The 12373-nt window shown below is 36.5% G+C and overlaps 1 protein-coding gene across 1 annotated transcript in view; it reads left to right on the forward strand.

The window, feature by feature from the left end:
* LOC148949893 (visual pigment-like receptor peropsin) overlaps positions 1–12373 on the forward strand; it is a 548047-nt gene that overhangs the window by 294830 nt on the left and 240844 nt on the right. Inside the window, exon 3 of the mRNA XM_089091358.1 lies at positions 2822–3017. Within this exon, the coding sequence (XP_088947484.1) occupies positions 2822–3017 (196 nt within the window). The remainder of the gene's footprint in view (positions 1–2821; positions 3018–12373) is intronic.

Here is a 12373-nt window from a genome sequence, read left to right on the forward strand (position 1 = left end):
CAGCTTGTTCTGAAAAAATATAATACAGCCTTTGAAAAGTATTGCCTGGTGTTGGGATATGCAAAAAGCCGTAAGGTAAAGTTGTGGGTGAAAAAGGATGAGTACTTCAAGTTCTAAAATTGGCTTAGGAGGGACATTACGTAAAGAAGTTGTTCTGAAAAGATATAATAAAGGCTTTTGAAAAGTATTGCTTGATGTTGGGGTATGCAAAAGGCCGTAAGGTAAAGTTGTGGATGAAAAGGATGAGTACTTCAACTTGTAAAATAGGTTTAGGAGGGATATTAAGAAAAGAACTTGTTCTGAAAAGATAGAATTGCTGAATTCCTTGGTGTTGGGGTGTTCAAAAAACCGTAAAGTAAAGTTGTGGGTGAAAAGGATGAGTACTTCAACTTGTAAAATAAGTTTAGGAGGGTTAATAAGAAAAGAAATTGTTCTGAAAAGATAGAATTGCTGAATTCCTTGGTGTTGGGGTGTTAAAAAAACCGTAAAGTAAAGTAGTGGGTGAAAAGGATGAGTATTTTAACTTTTAAAATTGGTTTAGAAGGGTTATTAAGAAAAGAACTTGTTCTGAAAAGATATAACATAGCCTTTTGAAAAGTATTGCTCGGTGTTGGGGTATTTAAAAAGCTGTAAAGTAAAGTTGTGGGTGAAATAGATGAGTAATTCAAGTTGTAAAATGGGTTTTTGGAGGGACCTTACGTAAAGAACTTGTTCTGAAAAATATAATAAAGCCTTATGAAAAGTATTGCTTGATGTTGGGGTATTTAAAAACCCATAAAATAAAGTTGTGGGTGAAAAGGATGAGTACTTCAAGTTGTAAAATTGGTTTAGGAGGGACATTATCAAAAGAACTTTTTCTGAAAAATATAATAAAGCCTTTTGAAAAGTATTGTTTGGTGTTGGGGTATTCAAAAAGCCATAATGTAAAGTTTTGGGTGATAAGGATTAGTACTTCAAGTTGTAAAATTGGTTTAGGAGGGACGATACGTAAAGAACTTGTTCTGAAGAGATATATTCGAGGGGAACCAAAAAGTTGAGGATGAGGGGGCCCTTCTGTGTCTCAAATGGGCAAAAAAAAGTATTAAAAAAATGGGTTGGGGGGCCCAGGGGGAGGGGGCTCTTTTGGGGCTCAGGGGGAGAGGGGACCCTTTAGGGGTCCGGAGGGAGGGGGCCCTTTGGGGGCCTGAAGAGAGGGGCCTTTGGGGGCCCGGGGGGAGGGGGCGTTTGGGGGCCCTTGGGGGCCTTGGGGTTGGGGTAGGGTTCCTTACAACACTCTTTAAATGTAACTTGTGTATTATAACGACCACAGAGTTTCACCTCAAATCATTCTCAATAATGTTTCAAACTGTTTCACCCAAAAAATCCCTAAAATGCCGATTAATTTGTTTTCGCCCAAATAATCCCCTAAAAGTAATTTCTGTGTGTTCCTTTGTTTCGGCATCCCTGCGCTGTCACATTTGAAATTCCATGGTAACCATTTCCCGCGTAAAATATATTCAATCTGTTTTGATCTCGTATGAACTCCTGGAAAAATATCTAAGCTGTACCTACTTAAACTATTGAGGCTTCAATAGAATATTAATTTATCTCTCGGGCCTAAAGACTTGAGAAGCCCTATCTAAAAATTGAATATTAATTTATCTCTCAGACCTAAAGACCTGAGAAGCCATATTTAAAAATGAAATTACCTCATGATAGAATTCCTCGCCGATTATGTAAATCAATTTCCCAGAAATTGAGTTCCCCTTCGTAGATCAATCAATTTCTCAGAAATCTGTCCCCATTCGTGGATCAATAATCCATGAATAAATTATGTTCGTACCGGAGTCATTAGGTTCCTCCTACTCACATAACATAAAGCATCGTGTGATTCTAGTATAATAATAAAATAAGGGGGTATTGCGATCCACAGGCCGCAGCTTGATCCTCAGCGCAGATTAGAGGGCCCGTAGACAAATATGTGTTGTATGGTGTGATCTTACCTAAATCCTTTTCTAATTAGATGCGAGCTCTCGGAATACTTTGGATAATGTTTCTGAATACTTCCAACAAATCCTAATTAGTCAATTGAATACATTTTCTTAACACATATTTTGATAGTTGGCATTAATTATACAGTAAAATGTTATTACCAGCTACAAAACGGTTTCGATTTGAGTTTTAAAAGACATTACAAAATGGTAACTTTTGAATTCTATTTAACTTTATTGCGCTTTAAGTTTAGTTTGAGAGCCATGGATAAAGCCAAAATTTTCCAGCAAGGGGGAGGGGGATCAGTTAACATCGTAGAAGGATTAGTCGTTGACTGTCACAAATGAGATTTTCCATTTGCTTTTTTCTCAAAACAAATTCTTAACCCCTATTCCACTTATGTCGGGAAAAGGTCCTTCTAGTATAAAAACCACTATTCAGACCAAGTATCAAACACTGTCTAATTTCTCTTTACACAATCAGGTCATAACTCTATTTAATCCCTATGAGGACGTGCAACAAAATGGTGTTAGGTTTGGATCACCCACCATGTGCTAACCAAGTCTGAATTTATGTAGTTAAACCTATGTTTGCTCTTTTTGGATGAAACAGTAGATCTTACTGAACGTTTGTTTTAAGCACGATCATATATTAGCTATTTTCATTATAATGGGCATTCTATACAGACATATATAAATAGACAAGGAATACTTTTTGGATAATACCCTTTCAAGTGTATTATTCAATTCTTCAACAATACAATAATACATTATATTATCCTAATATCACTTCATTACATCCTCCTCTTTTATTATTTTTTTTAATTTCATACTATTTCCTTTCACTTTAGGAATAGCAAACATTATGACGCTCGCTGTCCTTGCATGGGATCGAAGTAATGTTGTACGAAAACCATCAAATGGATACGGCAATGGCTGGCTCAACACAGGTGTTCTTATTGCGTTCGTTTGGGTTTACGCGCTGGCTGTAATGTTACCCCCTGTTCTTGGGTGGGGGGAATTTACAATAGAAGGAATTGGAGTAAGGTAAGAAGCAATAGATTGTCATTACGATAAGCATAAATTTTAAAATTAAATCAGTGTTTCATATGTTTTTTTTGTCATCTACAGCTGCATGTAAATACATGTTTCATGGTGGTAGGACTGCTTGTCCTATTAGTCAAATTATTTCTTGTCGGTATCAAATTTCACGTCTCGTCTGAGTCTGTGTCATGTATGAAAGTCACGACTGGTATATTCACACCTCTGAGCAGATCAGTGTTCAAAACGTTTGATCACCAAAGTTTAAAGACACTTTGATCATCTTGACGTATATTATCTGGCTAATTCTCTTTTTATGAACAGTTTAGAAAATATACTTCTTTTTTTTCATCTAAGAAGCACGAAAAGGTCATACGTTTTTGTATGTTTTATTTATTTTTATTTTTTAATTCCGAGTAGATCAAAGTTAGGCACATGCGCAGAGTATTTTGGAAGGTAGGAGACGTGTTTTGCGGTAGGACTTAAAAAACTTTTTCACATGCTTACTTTGGTCTGCGTTGGGCAGATACCAATCTCCTGATTCAATGCCTTTGTCCGGGAGTGGAATGCATGGTTGGCGGCAAATCATCCAACACTTCCCTTTGTTTGCCCCCAGACTTCTCCAGGTACCCGTTTAAAGCTTGGTTGACGCTGACTGAACTTAGAATCACACCATTGACCCCCATTTTAAACCAAATGGCAGTGACATTAGGATTCGACCCAGATAAGAATTGGAGGGACCCAGATAAGAACTGAAAAAATAAGTGAATCATACGACAAGTTTTGGATGAATTCAAAATCCTGGAGTTCTGGGGAAAATGAACCCAGAGAGTCCTTGCATGAGTTCCTACCTCAGATATAACGTGAGAAATTCAGACGTGATAGCAGCAAAAGGCCAGTTGGTACATGCTCTTGTTGGTTAGTAACTTAGAGAATATAAGATAACTAAGTGTGGTTTTACTCTTATTGCAGTTTTATTCGTAATCAAGTCTTTGAAATATATGATGTGTAAATTCTAAGAAAAATATTTAATGTATGAAAATGGATTGGGGTTAATATATCGAATGGAAATATTAACCCCAATCCATTTCCTTGTTTTTTATGTTTACTGATTCTAATTTTTTTTTGTAACTGAGTGCCTGACTAGAGATCAGATAAAAAAAAAAAAAATCTTTGATGGTGACAAAAGAAGAAAACGAAAAAATTAATCAAGAAACTTGAGTATTAATTCGCGTTGACTCTTTAAAGTTAACACTTTTGAATAGTTTTAGAATAAGCTACAAAAACTATTTTTGAATTAACTAACCGAGCGCAAGATGTTGTACTAATACATTAGGTAGAGCTTTTGATACAAAAAAAATGACCTGTTTGTCTAGAAACAAAAAATGGTTCAGAAACTTACAGATACATTTACTTCAAAAAAGGAGGAGCTGATATTTGGGAGACGGTAAATATTCCAAAAATACAAAAAAAAAAATCATTGAAAGAAAAATATGCATAACCATAGGAAAAATTGGCAAAACCGGAAAATATAGAGATAATTGGCAATATTTCACGGGAGAGAGCTCCAAATTCTGGCTAATTTCGTGACATGGCGATATAGATCCAAACATAAGTTTCATAGATTTTGAGTACGAAAATATATTCGTACATACATGCTATCTAGGATGTAACGTTCCTGTATACAACGTTGTATTCAGAATAGACTATGCTTGACACACCAATTGCTGCTCACCTTATTTAATATGCTCATTTTTTTGGCTTTGGTAAAATTTTTAAGTACCCCCAAAATTTTTTTAGGGAATCGAAAGGATAGAGCTTCTTCCAATGCCACTGATAACTTTTATAGGTTCTCATTATAGGGAACTGCAAGAAAGGAGTAGGTAACTCTGGATTCACCGAGCCATTCTCGATATGATGCAGATGAAATGGATTTGAACACATGGGTATGATTAGTGTCTTTCGCTGGGATATTTGAACTAATAATCTGATTGTACTGCAATTCTAAAATGTTTCCCCAAAGTAATTATTTAAAAAAACTTCTGCAAAACTGAAACAAAAATTATGCTATTTGACAAATCAATTATAATTTGGGATTTTTAAATGCCTGATCTCAGGTAAGTACCAAACATCAGCAATTTTTTTAGAAAGGGCAAGTTTGTTTTAAACACACAAAACTGAAATACATGAGAAAGGTAGGAGATATCGTGAAAAGTAAAATTTTTGAAAACGAGACAATAAATCATCAAATAACAAGCCCGATCATAGATAGTGCCGTAGCACTGCCGGATTAAATAGCCCTTTGCCTGCTATGTAATTTGTTTATTTATTTGCTTTTCTCCTGGCCAATTCGTAGGAACTGGTGGTAGTAGAAACCTGAGAGGAGTCACATTACGTCGAAAATTGAAAGTTCTAGTAATAATTTTAAGAGTCAAAAGTTATTAAACGGCAACCAGCCGCCCTCCTCTGGACCTGCTACAAGCATCTCCACAACCTCCCAAGAAATCCAATTTAAATTTTGGCTTGGGGGGGGGTATTCGCCCTCCGATTGCTTTTGACTATTAATAAGAGCACTAGCCATCTCAATTCCCAATTGAATGAGGCCTTCTCGAAGTTTTACGACAACGCATTCTATAAAAACCTTATATGCCCCCAGGGCATAACTTACAAGCCTAGCCCTGAGTGCTGTGGAGGGGGGGGGGATTATTCGATTTGAAATTAAAAGGGTTTGTGCCCTTTGTAATAGTAGAAAGTGATTGGAGGACAACAAACCCCCTCTCATGAGTAGAAAGGGGTCAGGAGGTCGTGACATCACCACGTGGTTTATGGTTTTCTCACTGAGAATGAAAAAACAGGATTTTTCTCACTTGAAAAAATAGGAATTTTCTCACATTTATGGATGTTTTTTGGACGGTTATGTGTGTTGGTCAATTTATTTGTTGTTTTTCATGGATTTCAACATCAATTTATTTCTGTTTTATGGTTTTTGTCTGTGAGAATGAAAAAACAGGATTTTTCTCACTTTGATGGATGTTTTCTGGATTATTGAGTCTAATGGGGAACAGGGTCAATTACCTCTTCTTTCAAGATTTTGTCGTTGTTGTTGTTTTGGTCAAGTGCACGCTCGGGGCGAATGTCAAGGTGTCCAGGAATAGGAAACAGTTAGATCACGTGTTTCCTTCTCAGCCAATGTCAGTGAGAATGAAAAACAGGATTTTTCTCACTTGAAAAAACAGGAATCTTCTCACTTTTATGGATGGTTCTTGGACGTCTATGAATGTTGGTCAATTTATTTGATGTTTTTCATTGATGTCAACATCAATTTATGTCTGTTTTATGTTTTATGTTAGTAAGAATGGAAAAACAGTATTTTTCTCACTTTGATGTATGATTTATGGATTATTGAGTCTAACGGGGACAGGGTCAATGACACTTCATTCAAGATCAATTGATTGTTGTTGTTGTTTTGGCCAAGTGCACGTTTCCCCTTAGAAACAACAAATTAATTCCCCTTTCTTGACAAATCAATCAACCATGACATCATCTGTCAGACATTAAAAAACTTCGCCCAGAAACAATTCTCCAGGAATAGACCCAAGACATTAATGAATTTCGCCCCGGAAACAATTCTACTGGTCGAACTCCAAAGATATTAATAAACTTCGCCATGGAAACAATTCTCCAAGAAACATCTTAGCGATGAAGAGATTAACGCGTGAAAGGGTGCCCTAGTAATTTCAAATGTGACAGTACAGGGATGCCAAAAAAAAAGGAACACGCATAAATTACGTTTAGGGGTTATTTGGGCGAAAGCGTTTTAGACATTTAAGGAAATTATTTCGGCGAAACAGTTAGAGACATTTTAAAAGATGATTTTAGAAGATGTTTTAGAAGAGGATTTGAGGGTGAAACTCTGTGGTCGTTATAATACACAAGTTCCATTTGAAAAGTGTCGTGAGGTCCCTACCCCAACCCCAAAAGGCTTCGATCCCCCTACCCCAACCCCGAAGAAAGCCCCTGGTCTCCAAAGGTCCCCCGGGCTCCCAAAGGACCACCCGGCCCTCAAGGGCCCTCCAGACCCCCAAAGGCCCTCCCCGGGCCCCAAAAGGGCCCCCGCAACATTATGTTAATACTTTTTTATGCCCTTTATTATATCTTTTCAGAAAAAGTTCCTTTCTTAATGTCATTCCTTAACCCTTTTTTACAAGTCGAAGTACCCATCCTTTTCACCCACAACTTTACTTTACAGCTTTTTGGATACCTCAACACCAAGAAATAGTTTTCAAAAGACATTTCAGAGCAACTTCATTTCTTAATGTTCCCTTTTAAACCAATTTTCCAACTTGAAGTACCTGTCCTCTTCACCAAGAACTTTACTTTACAGCTTTTTGGATACCTCAACACCAAGAAACACCTTTCAAAAGACATTTCAGAGCAAGTTAATTACTTAATGTCCCTACTAAACCCATTTTACTAGTTGAAGTAACAATCTTTTTTCAACCACAAATAAACTTTACAGATATTTGATAACATCAAAAAAAATAGTTAATTTTAAAAACAAATTTCACATCACCATCCTTTCTTAATATACATACAAAAACAATGTTAATACTTGAAGTACACATCATTTTCTACCAAAAATACATTTTACAGCTTTTTGGATACCTCAACACCAAGAAATACCTTTCAAAAAGCATTTCAGAGCAACTTCTTTTCTTAATGTCCCTCCTAAACACATTTTCCAACTTGAAGCATCCATCCTTTTCACCCACAACTTTACTTTACAGCTTTTTAGATACCTAAACACGAAGAAATACCTTTCAAACGGCATTTCAGAGCAAGATCCTTTCTTAATGTCCCTTCTAAGCCCATTTTCCAACTTGAAGCATCCTTCCTTTTCACCCACAACTTTACTTTCCAGCTTTTTGGTTACCTCAACACCAAGAAATACCTTTCAAAAGGCATTTCAGAGCAAGTTCGTTTCTTAATGTCCATTCTAAGCCCATTTTCCAACTTGAAGTACCCATCCTTTTCACCCACAACTTTACTTTACAGCTTTTGGATACCTCAACACCAAGAAATACCTTTCAAAAGGCATTTCAGAGCAAGTTCCTTTCTTAATGTCCATTCTAAACCCATTTTCCAACTTGAAGTACCCATCCTTTTCACCCACAACTTTACTTTACAGCTTTTGGATAGCTCAACACCAAGAAATACATTTCAAAAGACATTTCAGAGCAAGCTCCTTTCTTAATTTTATTCCTTAACCCATTTTTACAAGTTGAAGTACCAATCCTTTCACCAAAACTTTACTTTACAGCTTTTTTGGATACCCCAACACCAAGCAATACCTTCAAAAGGCATTTCAGAGCAACTTCTTTTCTTAATGTCCCTTCTAAATCCATTTTCCAACTTGAAGTACCCATCCTTTTCACCCACAACTTTACTTTACAGCTTTTTGGTTACCTCAACACCAATAAATACTTTTCAAAAGACATTTCAGAGCAAGATCCTTTCTTAATGTCCCTCCTAAACCCATTTTACAAGTTGAAGTACCCATCCTTTTCACTCACAACTATACTTTACAGCTTTTTGGTTACCCCAACATCAAGAAATACCTTTCAAAGGACATTTCAGAGCAAGTTCCTTTCTTAATGTCCCTTCTAAAACCATTTTACAAGTTGAAGTACCCATCCTTTTCACTCACAACTATACTTTACATGTTTTTGGATACCTCAACACCAAGAAATACCTTTCAAAAGCTATTTCAGAGCAAGTTCCTTTCTTAACGTCCCTTCTAAACCCATTTTACAACTTGAAGTACCCTTCCTTTTCACCCACAACTTTACTTTACAGTTTTTTGGATACCTCAACACCAAGAAATACCTTTCAAAAGGCATTTCAGAGCACGTTCGTTTCTTAATGTCCATTCTAAGCCCATTTTCCAACTTGAAGTACCCATCCTTTTCACCCACAAAATTACTTTACAGCTTTTGGATACCTCAACACCAAGAAATACCTTTCAAAAGGCATTTCAGAGCAAGTTCCTTTCTTAATGTCCATTCTAAACCCATTTTCCAACTTGAAGTACCCATCCTTTTCACCCACAACTTTACTTTACAGCTTTTGGATACCTCAACACCAAGAAATACTTTTCAAAAGTCATTTCAGAGCAAGTTCCTTTCTTAATGTTATTCCTTAACCCATTTTTACAAGTTGAAGTACCAATCCTTTCACCACAACTTTACTTTACAGCTTTTTTGGATACCCCAACACCAAGCAATACCTTCAAAAGGCATTTCAGAGCAAGTTCTTTTCTTAATGTGCATTCTAAACCCAATTTACAAGTTGAAGTACCCATCTTTTTCACCCCCAACTTTACATTACACCATTTTAGATACCTCAACACCAAGAAATACTTTTCAAAGGGCATTTCAGAGCAATATACTTTCTTATTGTCACTCCTAAACCCATTCTAAAACTTGAAGTACCCATCCTTTTCACCCACAACTTTACTTTACATGTTTTTGGATACCTCAACACAAAGAAATACCTTTCAAAAGCCATGTCAGAGCAAGTTCCTTTCTTAACGTCCCTTCTAAACCCGTTTTACAACTTGAAGTGCCCATCCTTTTCACTCACAACTATACTTTACAGTTTTGTTGATACCTCAACACCAAGAAATACCTTTCAAAAGCCATTTCAGAGCAAGTTCCTTTCTTATTGTCCCTTCTAAACCCATTTTACAACTTGAAGTACCCTTCCTTTTCACCCACAACTTTACTTTACAGTTTTTTGGATACCTCAACAGAAATACCTTTCAAAAGGCATTTCAGAGCAAGATCCTTTCTTAATGTCCCTTCTAAACCTATTTTCCAACTTGAAGCATCCTTTCTTTTCACCCACAACTTTACTTTACAGCTTTTTGGATACATCAACAGCAAGAAATACCTTTCAAAAGGCATTTCAGAGCAAGTTCCTTTCTGAATGTCCCTCCTAAACCCATTTTACAACTTGAAGTACCCATCCTTTTCACTCACAACTTTACTTTACGACTTTTTGCACACCTCAACACCAAGAAATACTTTTCAAAAGACATTTCAGAGCAAGTTACTTTCTTAATGTCCCTTCTAAACCCATTTTACAAGTTGAAGCATCCTTCCTTTTCACTCACAACTTTACTTTACAGCTTTTCCGGATACCTCAACACCGAGAAATACCTTTCAAAAGATATTTCAGAGCAACTTCCTTTGTTCATGTCTCTTCTAAACCCATTTTCCAAGTTGAAGTACCCATCCTTTTCACCCTCAACTATACTTGTCAGCTTTTTGGATACACCAACACCAAGAAATACTTTTCAAAAGGCATTTCAGAGCAAGTTCCTTTCTTAATGTCCCTTCTAAACCCATTTTAGAAGTTGAAGTACCTATCATTTTTCACCCACAACTTTACGTTACAGTTTTTTGGATACCTCAACACCAGTAAATACTTTTCAAGTCATTTCAGAGCAAGTTCCTTTCTTTGTGTCTCTCCTAAACCAATTTTTCCAAGTTGAAGTACCCATCCTTTTCACCCACAACTTTACTTCACAGCCTTTTAGATACCTCAACACTAAGAAATACATTTCAAAGGGCATTTCAGAGCAAGTTCCTTTCTTAACGTCCCTTCTAAACCAATTTTACAACTTGAGGTACCCATCCTTTTCACCCAAAACTTTACTTTACAGCTTTTTGGATACCTCAACACCAAGAAATACCTTTCAAAGGGCATTTCAGGGCAAGTTTCTTTCTTAATGTCCCTTCTAAACCCATTTTAAAAGTTGAAGCATCCTTGCTTTTCATCCACAGGTTTGGTGTATAGCTTTTTGGATACCTTAACACCACTAAAAATTTTTCAAAACGCATTTCAGATCAAGTTACTTTGTTTATATCACTCCTAAACTCATTTTACAAGTAGAAGAATCCCTCCTTTTTACCCACAAATTTACTTTACAGCTTTTTCGGATACCTCAACACCAAGAAATACCTTTCAAAGGGCATTTCAGAGCAAGTTCCTTTCTTATGTCCCTTCTAAACCCATTTTCCAACTTGAAGTACCAATCCTTTTCACCCACAACTTTACTTTTCAGCTTTTTGGTTACCTCAACACCAAGAAATACCTTTCAAAAGGTATTTCAGAGCAAGTTCCTTTGTTAATGTCCCTTCTAAACCCATTTTCCAAGTTGAAGTCCCCATCCCTTTCACCCACAACTTTACTTTACAGCTTTTTTTGGATACCTCAACACCAAGAAATACCTTTCAAAAGGCATTTCAGAGCAAGTTCCTTTCTTAATGTCCCTTCTAAACCCATTTTCAAGTTGAAGTACCCATCCTTTTCACCCACAACTATACTTTTTAGCTTTTTTGATACCTCAACACCAAAAAATACTTTTCAAAAGTCATTTCAGAGCAAGTTCCTTGCCTAATGTCCCTTCTAAACCCATTTTACAAGTTGAAGTACCTATCCTTTTTCACCCACAACTTTACTTTACAGCTTTTTTGATACCTCAACACCAAGAAATACTTTTCAAGACATTTCAGAGCAAGTTCCTTTCTTACTGTCCCTTCTAAACCCATTTTTACAAGTTGAAGTACCAATCCTTTTCACTCACAACTTTAATTCACAGCCTTTTGGATACCTCAACACTAAGAAATACCTTTCAAAAGGCATTTCAGAGCAAGCTCCTTTCTTAACTTCCCTTCTAAGCCTATTTTCCAACTTGAAGTACCCATCCTTTTCACCCACAACTTTACTTTACAGCTTTTTGGATACCTCAACACCAAGAAATACCTTTCAAAGGGCATTTCAGAGCAAGTTCCTTTCTTAATGTCCCTTCTAAACCCATTTTACAAGTTGAAGCATCTATCCTTTTCACCCACAACTTTACTTTACAGCTTTTTGGATACCTCAACACCAAGAAATACTTTTCAAAAGACATTTCAGAGCAAGTTCCTTTGTTAATGTCCTTTCTAAACCCATTTTACAAGTTGAAGCATCCATCCTTTTCACCCACAACTTTACTTTACAGCTTTTGGATACCTCAACACAAAGAAATACCTTTCAAAGCGCATTTCAGAGCAAGTTCCTTTCTTAGGTCCCTTCTAAACCCATTTTCCAACTTGAAGTACCAATCCTTTTCACCCACAACTTTACTTTACAGGTTTTTGGTTACCTCAACACCAAGAAATACTTTTCAAAAGGTATTTCAGAGAAAGTTCCTTTCTTAATGTCCCTCCTAAGCCCATTTTACAAGTTGAAGCATCCTTCCTTTTCACCCACAACTTTACTTTACAGCTTTTTGGATACCCCAACACCAAGAAATA

This window comes from Artemia sp. Qi Xiang Cuo, chromosome 7 (genome assembly GCF_049724085.1).
Source record: "Artemia sp. Qi Xiang Cuo chromosome 7, ASM4972408v1, whole genome shotgun sequence".
NCBI classification, from domain to species: domain Eukaryota; kingdom Metazoa; phylum Arthropoda; class Branchiopoda; order Anostraca; family Artemiidae; genus Artemia; species Artemia sp. Qi Xiang Cuo.